General features: G+C 51.0%; 2 protein-coding genes across 9 annotated transcripts in view; one reads left to right on the top strand and one right to left on the bottom strand.

Moving 5' to 3' along the window:
• SLCO2B1 (solute carrier organic anion transporter family member 2B1) overlaps positions 1 to 20,695 on the top strand; it is a 72,632-nt gene continuing 51,937 nt past the window's right edge. For 4 of the 8 annotated variants that reach the window (XM_022593823.3, XM_022593827.3, XM_022593828.3 and 1 more), the window contains exon 1: positions 19,949 to 20,654. In XM_022593823.3, the coding sequence (XP_022449531.1) occupies positions 20,639 to 20,654 (16 nt within the window). In that variant the 5' untranslated portion in view covers positions 19,949 to 20,638. Of the gene's footprint in view, positions 437 to 19,948; positions 20,655 to 20,695 lie in introns of those variants that run through there. The other 4 variants (XM_022593825.3, XM_089915313.1, XM_089915312.1 and 1 more) reach the window with 3 other exon arrangements.
• On the bottom strand, positions 4,737 to 5,738 carry LOC111171226 (olfactory receptor 2AT4-like). The gene has a single exon (XM_022566852.3). The coding sequence runs from the start codon at positions 5,714 to 5,716 to the stop codon at positions 4,751 to 4,753; it is 966 nt and encodes a 321-aa protein (XP_022422560.2). The 5' UTR covers positions 5,717 to 5,738; the 3' UTR covers positions 4,737 to 4,750.

The raw sequence follows: 20,695 nt of genomic DNA on the forward strand, positions 1-20,695 counted from the left end.
TACGTAGCCCTCTGCCTTTCATCTTGTCTATCTTTCTGTGAATGTGGTTTTTGTTCCACAGGCTGCAGGATTGTAGTTCTTCTTTCTTCTGCTCTCTGCCCTCTGGTGGATAAGGCTATCTAAGAGGCTTGTGCAAATTTCCTGATGGGAGGGACTGGTGGTGGGTAGAGCTGACTGTTGCTCTGGTGGGCAGAGCTCAGTAAAACTTTAATCCGTTTGCCTGCTGATGGGTGGGGCTGGATACCCTCCCTGTTGGTTGTTTGGCCTGAGGCAACCCAACACTGGAACCTACCTGGGCTCTTTGGTGGGGCTAGTGACAGACTCTGAGAGGGCTTACCCAAGGAGTACTTCCCAGAACTTCTGCTGCCAGTGTCCTTGTCCCCATGGTGAGCCACAGCCACCCTCGCCTCTGCAGGAGACCCTCCAACACTAGCAGGTAGGTCTGGTTCATTCTCCCCTGGAGTCACTGCTCCTTCCCCTGAGTCCCGACGTGCACACTACTTTGTGTGTGCCCTCCAAGAGTGGAGTCTCTGTTTCCCCCTGTTCTTTCGAAGTCTTGCAATCAAATCCCACTAGGCTTCAAAGTCTGATTCTCTAGGAATTCGTCCTCCCTTTGCCAGACCCCCAGGTTGGGAAGCCTGACAGGGGTCTCAGAACCTTCACTCCAGTGGGTGGACTTCTGTGGTATAAGTGTTCTCCAGTCTGTGAGTCACCCACCCAGCAGTTATGGGATTTGATTTTACTGTGATTGCGCCCCTCCTACCATCTCATTGTGGCTTCTCCTTTGTCTTTGGATGTGGGGTATCGTTTTTGGTGAGTTCCAGTGTCTTCCTGTCAATGATTGTCTAGCAGCTAGTGGTGATTCTGGTGTTCTCTCTAGAGGGAGTGAGAGCACGTCCTTCTACTTCGCCATCTTGGTTCTGATCCGTGATGCTGCATTTGATGTATATCATCTCCTCCTGTCATCCAACCCTGCCAGGGGGTGGTTACGCCTTTCAACATATGAGAAATTGAGGGTTGGAGAAGGACAGGCCTTTGTTCAAGGCCATGGCTGGAGGGGGGTGAGAGCAAAGGTCATTCTGGAGCCAGTCTGCTGTAAAAGAATCTTGCCTGGCAACCAGAAGTCCTGGCTCCTGCAGCTCTGCCACTCGCTTACTTCCTGTGACTTTGGTGTATGGCTGTTAGCATAACTGATGCCATCTTGGCCCTTTTCAGTGTCTCCTGACCCTAATCAGGATTGTACTGTGTGGTGTCATCAAAGGCTTTGTAGTTAATAGATATTGTTTAATACTCATTAGGACCATGTGGCCTCTATGCTGTTAGTCCCCAAACAATGCTGAAAATGTTCTCTGATATATTCCTGGTGCCCATGAGACTGGTCACCCATTCATAAATCTTGACTTAGGAATGCACATCCTATCTCCAAGCACTTACCCCTATACACTAGGTTAACTATAAAATTGTCCCAGTGGCCCCTCTGTGGTGTGTAGTGCAGATGCGAATGCTTCCTGATCGTCATCCACCTGATCCCAATCCCACTCTGTGAGTAAGTTACCCTATAATAAACTGATCCATTGATTACATGGAGCTGCCTGCCTCATTTTTCGATCTCAATATGCCTTCTCAATTTTAGTTCCCTCCATGAGAAAACACTTGGTTTTCTCACCTGTGCAGTGAAGTGTTTGGAGGAAAAGTTCTCTGAGGGGTTTCCAACCCAATGAACTGATTTCTGTGTCCCCTCTGGGTCTGGCAGAGCACATGTCACATGGTCCATGCCCCAGAAGGAGAGGGCGAGGGCTTTTCCACCTAGTGAGTACCTGCTGCCAGCCAGGGGCTTTACCTCCATCATGTCCTGTGGACCTTAGTGGTCCAGTGTGTGCAACTATGAGTCAGAAAGGACTGGGTTCCAATCCCAGCTCCTACCTGCAGCTCATTTCCTTCTGGACTCATTTCCTTCATCTGTGACCCCCTGGGGTTGTTGTGAGTCCTTGCAGAGAGAATGCTTAAACAATGCTACACAAGAGCCTGGAACAGGTAGGAACTCGAAGTGTGCTAGTGTTTCCAATGTTTCTGCCACCATTAACCTTGCTTTCCCATGGGAAGGCTTTGGCCAAGATGACATGAATCCACCTCTGAGCACACAGACCTGCCAGGATATGTGGTCCAAGGTCCAGCAGCCCCACATACACACAGCCAACCTGGATCCTGGACGTCTGCCTCTTGTGCACACCCAACCAGTCTTCCTGACCCCTGGTCCTGGTTCTACCTTCCCCCCAAATCCTTGCCCTGTCTCCCCACTCTGGTCTTTGCTGAGCTTTGGCACTTCACCCCCAGCTCACTCACCTTCCAAGCCCTGTCTACCTTGGTGCCTCTTGTGGTGTCTCCTTTGTGTCTTCCAACCCGGCCAGGCAGAGAAGTGTCAGGTAGGTGCTGGGCTGTGTCTCATTAACCCCTTAACCGCTCCTTTCAGTCAGGCCTGTGGGGGTCCTCTCTCTTTGGGGCTCCTTTGAGGCACTGAGCCTCCACCCCCCAGTCACCCAGGATCAACTTCTTGGTCCCTCCTAGAGCACATGTTGGGAGGGGACTTGCCTCTGGGATTTGCTGATAATGGGAACAACATTGTTAAGGGCCCTCATGGGTTCCAGAACTTTACAACCAATGGGGCAGCTTTTATTGACATTATTCCATCTGGTCCTCAGAACAGTCAGGGGAGACAGGCAGCCCAAGAAGAGGAAACTGATGTCCAGAGAAGTGAAATGACTTACTGATGCTTATACTAGTGTTTAGTATCAGAGCTGCAAGGCAGACCCAGAGCTTCATTCCCAGGCCTGTGCTCTGCATATGGGTAAGGGCATAGGGTCTGAAGAGACAAGTCCTGGGTATGAATACCAGTTCTAATATATTTTAGCTATGTCACCTTAGGCATGTTACTTAACCTCTCTGAGTCTGAGTTTCTCCATCTGTAAAATGGAACATAACAATCTTACCATCTCATAGAGTTTTTGAGAGGGTTTAGGACATAGTGAAACATGATTTTTTGAAAATGACTCCAGGGGTTTGGTTTGTATTATCTAGCAACAGCCAGAGGAGAGGCTGCCTGCATATATTCTATTTCCCAGGGGACTAGTGATGTTCATCTCCTGCAGGAGAAGATACAACTTTCATGGGCTCTCAGAGTCTCTAGATGCCAAACAGCTGGCTTCACCAGGTACTACTGTCAACAGCTGGCATCTAAGCTTAGACTGCTTAGTACCCAGTAGTTGGTTTTTTCTGCTTATAAAGTTACTCTCTTGCTCCCTCTCCCCCCAGAAGGAAAGCAACAAGGGTCAGGGCCATTATGCCTCTATCTTAGGGCATACGTGTGTGAGTTATTAGCAGTCAGCACTCAGCTGCCAGAGGGAAGACCACTAACTGTGTCTACTATAGTCTATCCCTTGAACCTCTCTGATTCATTCACTTTTCACAAGTTCACTCCATTTGGACATAGGGTTTCCAGGATTCTGATTAGTCACAGTTTCAAGGGAAATTTATAAGAGAAGGGTTAGTTGGATTAACGACTGCCCTCGCTGCTGCAGTCAGTCCCAAGGCTGCAAGTGACACTTCATCATCCCTCTCCTCTGCCACCCATTCTAGATTCCCTTCCCCTTTCCCTTCAGTGGGTCTAGATGGATTCCCTCCTAGCATGACCCAGACCCTCATCCCTGACAGTTCTGAGCCCCTGGTTACTCTGCCTCATCAAGCTATAGTTGCTTTAATTGTCCACTAAGAGTTAAAGCCAGAAACCAGAAATGCTCACTTGCCTGAATGCTGACCTCCCAGCCCCCATTATGTAAGAGTGGCTTTACTTCCTCCTGAAGATCACGGTCAATTGCCCTTCTAAATATGGTAACTCCTTTTTCTGACTGCTGATCTGCTTGCCCAGTGGGCTTAAAATGACCAGGCAGAAGCTGTAGCTTTAAATTTAGTGAGATTTACTGTGTCTCCTGGTGAATCCGGACTGCTTAATCCACAGAGGCCAGAACTGTCAGGACTGCAAGTACAAATTCCCCCAAATAGGTCACTGTGGGTAATGGTGGGCGGAACCACTCTAACTTCCACCCACTGGTTCTTGGCAGGAAGCATCACTTTTTAATGGGCATCCAAGCTGAAAATGGATCCATCCCATTGGATGGGAACATGGACCTTATTACCGCTCCCGATTGGAGCAGCTAGTGGTTTTCTTATGCAATCATTTCCAGCCTCCCACCCATCTATATTGCTGATACATGAGTATTTGCTAACAAACAAGTGATACCAATGCCAAAAATATAAAAATTTACAGGAGAAAATTTTAACATTCAATCAAATGCTAACTTCGTGGCTCCCACAGCCCCCTTTGCTTCTCTTTGTCCTAGCACCTTATATTATTTCTCTGGGTCTGACTCCCCAGTTAAACTATGGTTACCTTGAGGGCAGCAACTACGTCTGACTTATTTCTGTCTCTAGCAGTCCTAGTAAAGACTTTAAATATAAATGATTGGATGATCAAATTTTATTCATCACATTAATGACTGATGAAAACTGTGAAAACCAATCATTCTATAGCACCAGTGGGAAGACCTCTTGATCCAGTATTTGAGGACCGGGTTTTAGCTGTCTGCTCAACTGAATGAAGTCAATTTGGGTTGCTTTAATTCATTTAAAAATATTTATTGTGTTTATTCTGTGCTGGGCGCTGTCACTGGTGTCCAGGGAGCTGAATTATTTGCATCTAAGGATCAAGGGTCCCAGAATTCCCTGGGCCCTGGGGACATGCCATTTTGGTGATGGCTGCTTTGACATCCTTGTTCCTCAGCGTGTAGATGAGAGCGTTGAGGACAGGTGCGAGAATAGCATGCACCACGTTGCCCATGATGTGGAAGTCAAGGGATAGGTCAGCCCTGTAGGCCACGTAGGCTATGGCAATGAAGGAGTAGTAGGTGCCAACCAGGAGGTGGGAGCTGCAGGTGGAGAAGGCTTTTGAGCGTCCTTCTCGGGAGCTGATGCGAAGCACTGAGGCCAGGATGTGGGCATAGGAAACAAGCACCAGGAGAAGAGGCAGGAAGGACACCACCACGGCGATGCAGAAGCCCATGGAGGTCTGGGGCGTGGTGTCAGAGCAGGAGGCCTGGACCGCAACCAAGTGGTCACAGAAGCAGTGGTAGATGTGAACAGTGTTGTTAAAAGCCATGTGGAAGGTCTGCAGCGCTGCTGGGATGGGCAGAAGGAGGGCAGTGAGCCAGGCACTGGCTGCCAGTGCAGCATTGGTCTGTGGGGTCATGAGGACAAGGTAGTGCAGTGGGCGGCAGATAGCCACATAGTGGTCATAGGCCATGACCACCAGGATGAAGGCTTCAGAGCAGTTAAGGCCATGGAATAGGTACATCTGCAGGAAGCAGGCAGAGAATCTGAGGTAGTGGTCCCCGAGGAAGAGGAGAGATAGCATCTTTAGGACAGTGGATGTGGTGAAGAGGATGTCCAGGGCTGAGAGGTTGATCAGGAAGAAGTACATGGGCTTGTGTAGGCTGGGCTCTGCCACCACAGACACCAGGATCAGCTCATTTCCCACCAGAGTAAGCAGAGAGATTAAGAGGAAAATCAAGAAGACAAGGAGGAAGAGGGATTCAAGCAGAGAGGGGATGCCCACCAGGTAGAACACAGGTGAGGAGTCCTTTGATCCATTACAGGTGGCTTCCATAGTGGGTCAGGGCTGGTTATTTGCAGACAGACACTGGAAACATCAGTACGTATCTGGAAACCAGAACAACCAGGGAAACATTAACTAGAACATGCATCTTTTTGTTTCCAACCATGGATCTCAATCCTAACTGGTTCTCTGTGCCTGGAATTTCATTGCACAACTAAGATGCTCAGGATAGTGAGTTGTCGAATGAGCAATGGTTACAAAGCTGGTCCTGTCTGGTGGGCAAGAGGGGTGAACATAAACACCTGAAGGGCTGTCAAGGGACAGGTACAACACTTACAAAGAACTGGGGCCAGTATTAGCAGCTCCAGGGACCCAGAGAGCCCCACATATGGAATAAGTTTCTTACAATTAGAACTATCCCATAAGGCAAAAGGCTGGCTTGAGAATGAGTGAATTCCTTATAACTAGAGGTATGCAAAGCTGGGGTCTTTTGAGCTGAAATGGTGCACAGGAGGTTTAATATTTAGATAGGAGCTAGATTAAAAACCCTTAAGCAAACTTCTGACCCTAGATCCATTTGTTCTTTTTTAAAAAAAAAGTAACATAAATGAACTACATCAATCAGATTGTGGAGGATTCCTTTTCTATGATATCTTATTGATAGGAAGAGCTGCTTCCCCCAAGGGCCGCTACAGAATACAGTCAGCTTCAGCCAGGAACAGCTCCCCTTTCTGTGCAGCTGCTGCTGGGACTCTGTCTCAGTCTAACCTGGGTCCTTGTATCCTGTCTATTTGTCATATCCAGAGACCAATCATCCTGATTTGCCCAGAACTGCCTGGTTTTAGCACTGCAAGTCCCATGTCCCAGGAAATCCCTTAGTCCCCGGCAAACTGAGATGTCAGTCACCTTGCAAGGGCAGAGGCATTGTATATGCCTTTGGTAGAAGGAGTCATTTCCCGAAAGGAATCCAAGTGGAAGATAGATTCTCCCCCTGGTGGGAAAAAACAAACTCCAGGGCACTTCCTGGGTCACTCCATGGTCTTCCCCCTCCTGGCTGCTGCAGCTCAGCAGGTGTCACTGTTAAGCCACTTCATGCCCACTGCTCTGGGCCCCAGTTCAGAGGGCATCACAGAGAACTGAAAAGTCTCAGAACCAGTGTCAGGAGAGAAGACCAAGCACTCTTCGGAGAGTAACCCCGCTCCCAGGAGGCTGTTGAAGAAGGTTACTGTGCGTGCATGGCAGCCCAAGGCCCCCGAAGTGAGACTCCAACCCCCAGAACTGAGCCGAGGGAAGTGTTGACTCGACTTTCACCTTGACTAAGTGATCCAGGGCCAGGTTATGTTGATATTCAGATCACTGCCTCCCTGCCCCAGGGACCCCTGGAGCAGATCCACTTGGTTTTCCAGGACCACCTCCAGCTTCTCCCTCTTCTAACAAACCCTTCTCACGCCACAGAATACGTAAGCGTGGAAATGGCCTACAGATAGTTGAGTCCCTGACCCTTTCTTTCACAGATGCAAAGTCAGGCCGGGAAATTCCCTGGTGGTCCAGTGGTTAGGACTCTGAGCTTCCATTTCACGGGGCGCAGGTTCAATCCCTGGTTGAGGAACTAAGATCCCAAAAGCTGGGAGGCCAAAAAAAAAAAAAAAAAAAAGACAAGTCAGGCCGGGGTGGGGATGGGCAGCTGCCCCCGGGTCAACAGCTGGTCTGTACCAGACTTGGTCCTGGAAACCAGGCCTCGGGCTCTGGTCTTGGACTCTTTCCACCAAGCCAGGCCACCTGGAGGATTTGGAAGCTCTTGTTTCCACCTGGGGAAAAAATAGGCCAAAAGTTTTACTTTCCTCTCTCCATTTCTTAGGCTGATGTCAGAGACAGTTACGGATTTCTGTTTGGTTCTGAGGGCGTTTTCAAACAGTTTCAGGTGGTCTGGTTACTAAATAGAGGCACTACAAGGCTAGAAAAAAAATGCTCTTTTCAAGAAATGACTTAAGGAAGAGGTGGACTGGGCATATCGGCATGGAAAAAAGTCATGACAATCAGGTCCCGTGTCCTGAGCAGAGCGGTTGTATACCTGGTGCCTGGTAGTTGTGGCACATATACACAATGGAATACTACTCAGCCATAAAAAGAAACAAAATTGAATTATTTGTAGTGAGGTGGATGGACCTAGAGTCTGTCATACAGAGTGAAGTAAGTCAGAAAAAGGAAAACAAATACCGTATGCTAACACATATATATGGAATCTAAAAAAAAAACAAAAAATGGTCATGAAGAACCTAGGGGCAGAACAGGAATAAAGATGTAGACATAAAGAATGGACTTGAGGACACAGGGAGGGGGAAGGGTAAGCTGGGACAAAGTGAGAGAGTGGCAAAAATCAAAAAACAAAAAACCTTACAACTACAGTTTCAGTAGTTGTGGCTCACGGGCTCTAGAGCACAGGCACCAGGCACCTGGTACCTGGCTCATAATAAACCCTCAACAAATATTTTTTTAATAAATGAATTAATTAATGAAAGGGTTAACCTGAGTTAAACTGAACTTTTCCCCATAATGGACTAGTCAGCAGGGATTTTTCTTCTCTTTTCTTTTAACATCTAAATTGACAGAATGCACATTTCCGGGGAAGCTGCTGCAATTCTGAGATGCTGTCCCCTCCACTGGCTGGGCCCATGTAAGCAGGTTTTGCAAGGTCTGCGGGGCAATCCCAGAACATCAGAGCCAGAAGTGTCCTGAAAAGCAAGCAACGTAGTCCAATCCCCACAGCCCTCCTCCCATTTTTCAAATAAAATAACTCAGAGAAGGGAGTGACTTGCTCAGTCAAGGTCACACAAGGAGCTGGAAGTCAGACTCCGGGCTCCCTGCCAGGTCTCCCAAGGGTCCACCACGGGAGCTGCGCTGAAGCTTCCCTGTCTGGCAGCCCACATCATTCTTGTATCCCTCACCAGCCTGAGGATTCCTTGGGGCTGGAGACTGAGCCTGACTCCTTTCCTATAAAACCAGGATCTCAGTGTGGCCCAGCGCCTGGCTTCTTCGTGTTTCCACAGAGCTGTCCTGACGACCTCAGGGCTTTCCCTCCAGCACTCCTGCGGAATCACACACTTCACCCTGTGGAAGGCTTCTGGTCTTGCTCCCCTATTGTGGCTGATGTGGAGGAAGAGGCTCAGAGAGGGGCTATGCCTGGCCAAAGCCACACAGTTAGTGAGTCAGCAGCCAGCCTGCAATGCTGTAAGTTGGGGCAGAAAGATTTTAGCCCATCTCCCTTCTCGTAGGGCCCCTCTCATAGTGGGGTGACGGTCCCTAATTGCCTGTCCCCTTAAACTGTGCCCTTCCAGAACCCTGTCCCTCCTTGGGCTCTGACGGGCTCTGGGAACTTCCTTTGCAGCCTTCATGCCTACATAAGGGGGAGCTCAGCTCACCTGCGACCCAGGCCACTCCAGCTGCCCCTTCTTCTCCCCAAGCCAGCGCTGCCTCAGTGGGGAGGACAGGTTGGGGCTGAGACTGGTTCCATTAAACCCCCAGGCCCTCCTGTCCCTAACCTGCTGGGTCCTTTCCCCTGAGGTCCCTTTCTAACAGGGCCCTGTGTAATGCTTTTCTGAGGACTCCCAAGTGGCTGGCTAGCAGCTACCACTGGGCTTGGCTGATATTAGAACAACAAGATTAATAGTCTTCACTGGGGCACAGAACTCTGTGGTCTATGGAGGTTTTCCCACCTATTGAGCAACAGTTCACAGCCCCACGTGACAGGTGAGGAAACCAAGGCTCAGAGGTGAAAGGAATTGCCCAGGTCACACAGCAGGCCAAGGACAAGGCAGGATGGAGGTCTCAGATTTGCTAACTCTCAGGCTAGCCTCTGAGCCAACCAACCACACAAATGAGACAAAGGTTGTGAAAAATCTCTATATAACTGTAAAGTGCTGTGCTGTTGGCCAGGGGATGGGGGTGTGGGGACACTTCAAGTGTTTTGAAGCTAGAGGAACAAGTGTGACAGAGCAGAGAGCCACTCAGGTTCACAAATCTTCACTCCCTCTCACTCGCTTGCCCTCTCTTACTCTCACTGTTTCTTAGATGCCTTATAACTCCAAGTCCAACCTCCTCCAGGGAGCCTTCCGTGACTTATCTTCCTCCAGCTCCCAGGGCTCTTGCTCTCCTCTGGATTAACCAGGCTGACTGCCTATGCCGTCCACTTTAAAGATTAGGAGGGGACTTCCCTGGTGGCGCAATGGTTAAGAATCCGCCTGCCAATGCAGGGGACATGGATTCGAGCCCTGGTCCAGGAGGATCCCACATGCCGCAGAGCAACTAAGCCCTTGTGCCACAACTACTGAGCCTGTGTGCCACAACTACTGAAGCCCACGTGCCTAGAGCCCATGCTCCGCAACAAGAGAAGCCACTACAATGAGAAGCCCGCGAACCGCAACGAAGAGTCGCCCCTGCTCGCCACAACTAGAGAAAGCCTGCGCACAGCAATGAAGACCCAATGCAACCAAAAATAAATATAAAATAATAAATGAATTTTAAAAAAAATAAAGATTAGGAGAACTGAGGTTCATCATTCATTCCACATTGAATGAAGCTGGCTTCGTGCTGGGTGCCTGAACACAGTGAACTGACAGAGTCCAGTGGGGGTAGCCTATGGAAAAAATTGACCACCAATCATATCCAGTGTGATCCATACTACTATAGAGTTGAAGGGCTCAGAGGAGGGAACAAAGTAGGTTTGCATGATGGAAGACAACTTTCAGGTGGGTTGTGAATTAGAAGCAGATGAGGAGAGCTCTCCAGGCCAAGAAGGCAGGGACAAAGTGAGGAAAGGGTGGAAAAGTAGATGTGTTAGAGGGGCAGATAGAAGTGTGTTTGGGATGCAGTATAGAGGGAGAGACTGGGAGTCTCAAAAGATGAGGTCGGTAGGGGCCAGAACCAGAAGGGTCTCGAATTCCAGGCCAAGGAATACGAAGCCAGCACGAGGACACTGGAGAATCAGGGGTGGCCTTCAGGCAGGGGGTTAACAGATGCTTGTTTCCGGAAGATCCCACCCACTGCCACGTGGAGAAGGGATTCAAGCGGGAGAGGCTAGAGGCAGGGAGGCCAACCAGGGAGATGGGTGGTGAGGAGAGAAAGAGGGAGAAGGAGCAATGATAATGATGACAGAAGCTGCTTCCCTTTAGTGAGTGCTTACTTGTACCAATGACTGTGCCCTGGTGGTTACATACTCGGTTTCAGTTCTTCTGATCAGTGGTTTTTATTACCCTCGATTTTATTATCCAACTGTCTTCAAGGCCTATGCTTCTTAACTATCAAGAATCAGATAGATCTCCAAGAGGCAGCGTTGTCAGAATTCGATAACTGCATATGGAAGAGTGCGAGATGACGCTCGGCATTCTGGCTTGGGCGATGAGGCAGACGGCAGTGGTGTTGGCTGAGCTGCAGAACATGGCGGTGGGCAATGGGCAGTGTAGGTGAGAAGATTTTTGAGGGAGATGATGGGTTTGGTTTTGGACATGTTGCATTAGAAGGACCCATAGGATACCCAAGTGGGGATGTCCAGCAGGTATTGGAGGGTTTAAGTCTGGAGCTCAAGAGAGAGAGCTGAGTTTCTGACAAAGACTTGGGAGGGCTATGCTTTATGGAGCTAGGGAGAGAGTGTAGAGTGAAGACAGAACCTTGGAGGAAACCAGCATGAGACAGAGGCAGAACAAGAAACATCTGCAAAAGATGCTGGGAAAAAAATGGCCAGAGGGAATGAAGCAAAGCCAGGAGAGTATGATATCACAGAGGCTCTGTAAAGGGCACATGTGGCCAGCAGCAGTAAAAGCTGCTGGTGGGACAGGAAGGATGAGAAGTGAAGAGTGTCCAGGAGATCCAGCAAGGAGGAGGTCAATGGGGACCCCAGGGTGAACAGGTCCAGTGGAACGATGGGAGTGGAAGTTTGGTGGTGTGGACATTTGGGGGGTAAGTAGAGAGAGTGGATAACATTTTCAAGATGTGTGGCTGTGAAGAGATGTGGACGGTTGGAGGGCAATGAGGGATCAGGGAGGATTTTGTTATATTTTTAAATTGGAAATATTTGAGCAGATGTCCCACCATTTGTTGGTAGGAGTTAGCCAGCAGAGAGGGAGAGGAGGAAGGAATGGTCAAAGAGGAGGAGAAGCGGGCTTCCCTGGTGGCGCAGTGGTTGAGAGTCCGCCTGCCGATGCAGGGGACACGGGTTCGTGCCCCGGTCCGGGAAGATCCCACATGTCGCAAAGCGGCTGGGCCCGTGAGCCATGGCCGCTGAGCCTGCACATCTGGAGTCTGTGCTCCGCAACGGGAGAGGCCACAACAGTGAGAGGCCCGCGTACCACAAAAAAATAATAATAATAATAATAATTTTTAAAAAGAGGAGGAGAAGTGGATCTTCTGAGCCCAGGGTCTGGACTACTAGTAGGAGAGAAGGAGGTTTAAAAGAGAGAGAAAGGCAAGATTGCAGATTTAGTGGTGCAGGGGTAGGGGGGCAAATTTCACTTAAGACAAGAGTGGCGGGAGCATTTCGTGAAGAGACTGAGATTGTAGGGGAGTTTTTTCTCCATCGAATGGGTCTGAGAGGCCATATAGTGGATATGTGCTCAGATCCTGGTGCCAGACCAGTTTGGGTTCAAGCCTGGCTGGGAGCTCTCTGAGGCTCTGTTTCTGCTTCTGTAGAATGCGGGTTTGTTTACTGAGTGCAAGCTCTGTGCTAGTGCGGCGCAGGTTGAGAAGAGGTGAAGGGTGCCAGCAGGTGTCAGAAGCGTCTTCTACCCAGGTTACAGAACCCTGTCCTTCTCTCCTGGGACCGTGGGGAGGCCCATAACATTCCCGGTCCAGGTCTCACCCACCTGAGAAAGTGGGGAGGTCCAGAAATGTCTCTAGGAGGAGTCCGTGTATCTCAGGAACATTTTTGAGCTCAGGACAGAAGACAGCCTGGCCCTCTAAATTCCACCCGAGTGCAGGCCAGCTGCCTAAGCCGCTCTGCCCTGGAAAGTCGTCAGTGACGCTCTGTCTCACTCCTGCTGCCCATCACCTTCACTGGTGTCAGGCTCCCACAGATGCGAGAGGCTGGAAAAGGAAGGTGCCAAGGAGGAAAGGGAAGTTATAAATACGTCCAGAGAGAGACTGGGCTGCCTCCCGGTGTGGGCAGTAGGCTCCTGGAGCTCTGGGGAGGAGAGTGCAGAATCAGGGACCACTACGGGGGCCTCCAGCATGCTCATCACTGTCACCATCCTTCCTGCCACCAGGAGGCAGTGTGGCATCAGCTTTGGGGGCCAAACACACTTGGGTTCAAATCCCAGCTCCTCCATTTGGGCAATGACGTCACTTCTCTCTGCCTTTGTCTCCCCTTTGTGAATCGGGGTAATAGTACCAGCAATATTGGCTGGAATGAAGGTTTAGTGAGACACGCCAGGTAAGAGTTCTCTGCAAACTGTGAAGTGGTGTGAAGAAGTTTTTTATAACATCACCACCATAGCCACTGAGAAGTTACCCCTGGATGTCTTCCCCTCTGAGGTTTTTCATCCTGGAAGTCTGGAAGCAGAGGACCTGGCTGAGGAAAGTTCCCTGGGGGTATTAGTAGTCTGTTTAATACTCACTGACGAAGGTCATGTAGAGAACTAGGATATTATCCTGACCACATCCATGTTCTTTCGGGAACCCAGTCAAAGGTGCTATACTCAGAGCTCAACTCTGTATAAAACCTCACGGCTTAGTGACTGATGGACTGATGACTGAGTCCTCAAATTAGTCCTTTGGGACAGTTAAGTGCCAAGGTTAGGGACATGAGCTCTGGGACCAGACAGTCTAGGTTAAAAACTGGTCTGCCTTTTACCTGCTGTGTAACCTTGGGCAAGTCTCCTAACCTCTCTGCGCCACCGTTTTCTCCCCAGGTGAGGGGACTTTTGGTCATGTCTGGTGTACCTGTGCACTGCTGGGCCAGCCTCCTATGGTGAGGGGGCCCATGGTATCGGCCACGTCAGAGCTCAACGTGCACTGCTTTCACAGCCCCCTCAGGTAGGGGACTTGTGGTCAGTGGTCACGTCTGGGGTACATCTGCACTGCTGTCACAGCCTCCTCTGAGGGGGGAACTTATGGTGAGCGGTCAGGTCTTAAGTACAAGTGCACTGCTGTCACTGCCTCCTCAGGTGAGGGGACCTGTGGTGACCAGTCACCTCTGAGGTACCCCTGTACTGCTGAGACAGCCTCCTCTGGTGAAGGGGCTTGTGCTACTGGTCACAACTGAGGTACATGTGCACTGCTGTGACAGCCCCCTCAGGTGAGGGGAAGAGTGGTTAGCGGTCACGTCTGAGGTACACATGCACTGCTGTGACAGCCTCGTCAGGTGAGGGGACTTGTGCCCTGTAGTCAGGTCTTAGTTAGACGTGCACTGCTGTCACAGCCTCCTCAGGTGAGGGGGCTGTAGTATCTGTCACGTCAGAGGTACACGTGAAATGCTATGAAAGCTTCCTCAGGTGCGGGGAAGTGCAGTGACGGTTCATGTCTCACCACATGCCTCTGGCCTGTGGAGCTGTGGCATCACTGCATGTGTATCTCAGACCTGACCACTCACTGCACAACATTACCCTGTGCGGGGTAGGACATGTAAGGTTATCGTGGGTAGTTGGGAACATTGACTAAGCTGATACAAGTAAAGTACTTTGAACAGTGCTTGGCCTGTAATGAATGTCAGTCATAATTATTGCATTCATTTTATAGTCAAGGACACTGAGGTTTAGAAAAATGAAGTAACTGTCCAGTGTCACGTAGCTCATCGTTTGCTGAGCTCAGGCCCTAGGGACTCCAAAGGGTGGATTGGTTTGCTTATGCTGAACTGCCTTCTTCCCTTGTGGCTATTTCTAGAAGATAGTTGATATTTCTCACTCAAGAGACAGGAGTCCCCAACCTAAGGACCCTTGGGAGGAGATTCTGTGGCCCTCTAGGCTCCCGGTCTGGGCCCACCTCTGATTCAGACACCACCGTGAAACCCACTTGCTGGAGAGATCCACCCGTGCCCTTGTCAGAGACCAGGCCTGCCCCACATGGGACAGCTCAGGCCTGGTCTCTCCCCTCCCCGAGGAAGACGCGCCTATGTTCCACTCAGAGAACAGAAAAAAAGAGGGGACAGGCATTTTAATAAGGACAGCACCACTTCAATGGTGAGAGAATTTTACACGTGAGTGCCAGGAACAGTTGGAGTGAGTGAATCTAGGAAACATGTGTGCAGAGTGGAGGGGGTGGGTGTGCTTGGGGAGGAACATGAAAAGGAGAGAACCAAGCAAACTGTAAACTGACAATGCTCCAGATAAACAGCCCTGAGGAAAACAGCTTAGCCTGTTCCAGCCCCTCCTGAGAGACTTAGAACAGAGAAAAGTTGGGTGTCCCACCCTGGCCCAGACTGGGCCCTACCACCAGTCAGAACCCTCCTTGCCTGTACAGTTGTCACTGGAGCATCTGTGGAGGACCAACCTGGTCAAGAAGCAGCTGCCCGTGCTCAATCTGCTTCCTGCCTTCTCCATCTCCAGGCTCATAACCCCATCAGGTGAGGAGGTGACTCATCTTCCTAGGTGAAGCATGAAGCGTGCTTCCCCAGCAGCTGTCATAAACTCTGCCCAAGTCACAGAAATGAATCCCGGGCAGTGAAGGCCCTGGATGTCTACAGATAACCCCTGCAGTCCTGCCACACTTGCTTTCCCCCAGAGAACAAAATGGTAGTAATGTTTGTTGAGTACCTATTAACTACCTACCAGGCACTGTGCAAAGTACATCCACTCATTAGCCCCATCCTGCAGATGAGAAAACAGAGGCATGAAGAATTAAATAACACATGGGTATGAAGTTTCGGTTTGGGAAGATGAAGAAGTTCTGGAGATGGATGGTGGTGATGGTTCCACAACAATGCAAATGTACTTAATGCCACTGAACCTTATACTTAAAATGGTAAATTTCACGTTTTGGATATTTCACATACACACCAAAAACCCCTACAAACAAGCAAAGAATGAACACAGCTACCAAGTGGAGAAGACTTGGTAGAAGTCCTGCCCCAAAGGTTTGTTCTTGTACCTTTTCCTCTCACTTGCAAGTGGAGATTCTGATCTGGCAGAAGACAGAGAGGTGGGGGGCACTCCATATCAGGCAGAGAGAGATGGGTTTATCCTGAGGGCGCTGGGGAGTGGGGTGGGAGCAGGGTTTGAAGAAGGGAGGGGCATGGTTAGATTTAAGGGCTGGAAAGTTCCCTCTGGCTCACAGGAAAATGGAGACCGGAGGTGGGGAGGAGGCTGGGACACGGCCCGGACCAGAGCTGCTGGTGGCCAGGACCAGGGCAGTGACAGCAGCATAGGAAGAAGCGGGCCGGCTTGAGAGACTGGTGTGGAGGAGAGGGAGAGAGGGGAGCAGGCGGTGACTGCTCTCACTGGGCTCCTTCTGGCCTGTCCATTTCAGCCTCCTCTGACAGTCGTCCTTCCGGCCCCTCCTCCTGGACTGGAGTCTTAAAGGAAGAGCCTGGGGCACCGACCTCCTCTCTGGCCCCCAGGGGGCAGTGTTACAAAGTCTGCAGGGTGTTGGGGTCCTGGCAGCCAGGGGCAGATGCTTGCTCCCCTTGGTCTCCACTCCCGGCCTCCGCTGCCCCCCTTCCCCCGTGTCCTCTCTCCCAGGAGCCAAATCATTAATAACCGTAATCCCTCATCTCCTGCACTTGACACTTTACTAAAGCAGTGGTACATCCATTAGCTCATGTTCCTTCCCCAAAGACGGGGGTGGGGGGTGGGGGGTGGGGGGGGCAGAGCAGAATGAGACCTACCCCCACCACTTTATAATAAGGAAACTGGGGACCAGGCAGGACATAGGACCTGACCAATGCCAGTGTGTTGGTGGCAGAGGCAGGGTTGGGAGCCACCGGCCAACCAGTGCCCAGTCTGGACCCTGTGAGAGGGGACAGCCTGCGGCACCCACAGAACAACAGCTCTTAACAACTTGTGTGCCCTCTCACCGCAGAGGGCCTTCCCAGTGATTGAGTCACATGGGGTCGTCAGTGAGGTCAGAATGACCTGGCTTCTGATTTACTTCTATCGCATCCTCTGCTTCTAGAATTACAAGAGTCATCGCCATTACCATCGCCACCATATTAATAATAATGGCTCATGTCTGCTCAGCTCTCAGACTTAGTAAGCACTAATCCATCAACTCACCTGAGCCTTAGGACAGCCCTGGGAAGGTATTTCACAGACAAAGGCCCTGAGGATCAGAGACGGCAAGTGACCAGCCTCAGATCACCCAGCTAGGTCTCCAGGGAGTTTACAGTCTCCTGGGAGAGCTACGCACATACAGAGTGAGATGAGTGAGATGACTGGGTTTAGTGCAGCCCTGCCAGGAGGTTTCCCATCATCTCTGAGTCTCAGAGATCTTCTTACCGGGTCAGGATTGAACCATCTGATGCCCACACTCATGCCCTGTCTGGGCACAGGGCTGCCACTTTCAGGGAGGAATGTAGAGTTTCCAGCAGACACCTACCTGCCTGCAGACCCATGATTCTCCTCACCTAGTTGGGAAAATTGCTGCATTCTGATCCAGGAGCCATGGCAACAAAGATGGGAAAGTCCTGAACCCTTGGCAGGAGGGAGTCTGCTTCTCATTCACCAGAGGGAGAAACTGAAGCCCACGGAGAGACTGGGACTTCCCCGCGGTCACGACCCAGCACAGCCTGCCTCTCTCCAGCCTCAGTCTCCCAATCTGCAAAAGGGAGGGGATGAATTAAGTGAGCTCCAGGTTCCTTCCTCCTCTGACCTTCTGAGTACCACGGGTCCATCCTTGCTGTCTTTGGCTCAGACCCCAGCCCCGGCTGTATCCTCCACATGTAGCCCTGGGCAAATCACATGACCTCTCTGAGTGTCAGAGTCCTCATGGGTGAAGTAAGTATGCACTGCCTTCCTTGGGCAGATCTAATGAGCCATGCATGAGAGCACGTCGGCACAGCTTGGGGTCTGACCCCCAGGCAGCATCTGGCGGTAGGGATGACTGAGGCTCTGACCGAGGCCATTATGTGTCTGCCTGGCCGAGGGCCCATTTATAGATATCTGCTCTCTGGCTGCCAGGCCAGAGGGAAGTAGGAGCAATGGCACTGATGTGGCAGTTTAGAGCCTTTTTCAGGAAGGAGCCTCCGGCCCCCCTTCCCCTTCCCCCACTGCCCTGCCCCCGGCATCTTCTGGGCATCCTCACAGTGACCCTCAGAACAGTCCTGAGGGTGGGCCATTTGATATCACCATCTCCATTTAACAGGTGAGAAGACTGAGGCCCAGAAAGGAGAAAGGACGTGCTCCAAGTCCCACAGCAAGGTAGTTACAGAGCTGGGACCAGAACTGAGGTCTCGAGGCTGGAGCCCAGGACTCTCCCCTTGTACCCAAATTCCTCTTTTGCCTGGCTTGCAAAAAGGCATTTCCCCACGTGGGATGACTTAAAGAGGTAAAGGCTTGGGTTCTGTGAACGGCTTGGGGTTTCAAAAGCAGCATCAGGCTCGACACAAGACACAGGAGCGTGCAAACATCGTGGGGCCCTGGAAGTCGCAGAGCTCTGTAAACTGTACCAGGCTTTGCCAACGGTACGGGACTCTAAAAATTAGACATCAAACTTTGCAAACTGTGGGAAGCCACAGATGGTGCTGCGATCCACATACATCATGGGGCTCTGTAAAATGCACAGGGCTCAGCAAACATCACACTGGCAAGTGGCAAAGGTGGGGTGCAAACCAGGTTGGTTGAACCTCAAGTTGGGGCCACCCAGAGTGGAACCTCACTGCAGGATTAACCCAAGAGCTATCTGAAGGCCTGTTAGCTTAACTCCCAGAGGTCCCAGGGATTGGACTTGTGCTCTAATTCCACAGCTGAGCTCAGGAATATTCTTGGACCTGTGTCAGCCTGGGGAGGCTGAGGTGATACATGAAGGCTGCTCATGCCTGAGGTTATTGTATGTTCTGTGCCCTGTAGGGTGCTGTGCATGCTTTTACTCAAAGATTGGTGAAATGAACTTAGCCAGCCAAGCTGGTCCCAGCATCTTTCCATGTGCAGAACTTCTGCAGCCTCTGGGGCCAAGAATGGAGCAAGTGAGCCTCCAGAAAGTCGAAAGGACCCTTCCCTCTCTCGACCATGCACCTGTAATTTGCAGTCTGGAAGGCTGCACCTCTGCCAATCTCTGTGAGGACTCACAGTACCTGTCTGAAGGATTTAGAGAGAGAGAGAGCCAATTTGGTTTTCTCGAGCAGGATTGGGGTCTGGTTTTCTATCAACACAAGCCAACGGTTGACCTTTCCCTGGGTGGTAGTCCTGCATTCCCATTTCTGGTCTCTCAGAGACTCACTCACACTACGAGTATCTATCAAGGGCCTACTATGTGTCAGGCCTATCTGCAATTATTTCAGATACTCCCCCTTCCTTCTAGCATCCCATACAGCCACTGCGAGCCAAGTGGGGCTGATGTGTGTCTCTCTGTCATTGCGCCCCAAAAGCTGAACTCCAATCCCACATCCCTATATCATGCAAAAACTCTATTGGATCTGGGTCGGGTTCACTTCTGCATGTTGGATTTGGGGAAACCCAGAGGTTTTCCTCAGAAAATGCAGCCTGGGTAGAGGAAAAAGGCTGGTCCCTAGCATCAGAGGTTCAAGGTGTGATCCCACAACCTACTAGCTAGGTGACTTCTGGGCAGTTACTGAGACTCAGTGCCTCATCTGTAAAATGGGAGAATAAGTACCTGGCCCACAAGGTCATTAGGAGGGCCAAATGGAAAGTGAAAGTGGAGAGCAAGGAGGAAGACCAGGTTCCTTGCCCTCTCACTGCCCTGCTCTGAGTCCCACCTCTGCCATTGCCTTCTCTGAGCTCCAGGCCTCAGGCTTGGATTCTTTTTCGCTCACTGAACTTGCACAGTAGCCCTGTAAGTGAGGACTATCGTCCCTTCTTTATAGATGAGGCAACTGGTGCTCAGAGAGGTGCAGGGACTTGCCTAAGGCCACTTGACTGGCGAAGGACAAAGCTGAGATGGGACTCAGGTCTGTCTGGCTCCGAGGCCTCCATCCTCAGTCTTCAGTGCAGAAAACTCTGGGAATCTCATATGTCCTCTTCTTCTCTCCACCCTCCCTCCACTGAGATGGCCATACTCATTGGAGCTGCTACCACGAGTCCCTGCCCTCCCGCAGAGGCACTGGCCACTGTGATTCCCAATGGATAGAGTCCCTCCTTGCTCTGGATCTGAGGAGCTCAGAGAGGAGATAGGGGATCGGTGAGAGGGGATGAGAGCTTGAGGGGGACAGAGGTTCAGTGAAGGAGGACAGTGGGGGAAAGTGGCTCTGTATGGGGCTCCTGGAGGGTGAAAAAAGTTCTGTAACTGGGACGAGAGCTCGGTGTGGGAGGAGGCTCAGAGCAGGAATGGGAATGCAGAGTGGAGACTGGAAAATCAGGACTGAACGACCCCAGGGCTGGGAGGGGCCACCCGTCCACATTCCCTCTGCCCCTCACCTCCCCACTGCTCGCAGGAGAAAATATCCAAGGGAAGTGCCAAGCCAAGAGGCTGTGAAGGAACAGGCTGAGGAGAGGCTAGTCAGCAGCCTCCTCCCATCAGCGGGGCTGGATCTAAACAAACACATCCTCCTCCACGACTCTGGCCCTGGGCTGCCCCAGCCAGAGATCAGAGGAATTCAGAGAAAGAGACGAGAGAAGGAACTAGTGACTAGGCACTTGGAGAGTAGGGTCAAGTTTGAGCAGGGCTTCCTAACCCACTTGGAAGAGGTGGCTGCTGTCCACCGTGGCCCAAAAAGCATCGATCGACCCGGTGCCTGGAGTCCCCACGTTGGCGCATCCCTGCTGTGGTCCCTTGGCTGCTGTCTACAGAAACCCCAGATAAGTTCTCACTCCCTCTCTCCCACTAAGCTCCAGTCCTGAGATTGAAATAGGGGCTGAAGCTCACTGCGCCCCAGAAATCATGGGACCCAGGATAGGTAAGTCTGGACAAAGTCAGAAAGGGGCATTGGGAGGGAGT

This window comes from Delphinapterus leucas, chromosome 7 (genome assembly GCF_059928025.1).
Source record: "Delphinapterus leucas isolate spDelLeu-1000000601 "Yukka" chromosome 7, BTC_Dleu_Yukka2, whole genome shotgun sequence".
In the NCBI taxonomy this organism is placed as follows: Eukaryota; Metazoa; Chordata; class Mammalia; order Artiodactyla; family Monodontidae; genus Delphinapterus; species Delphinapterus leucas.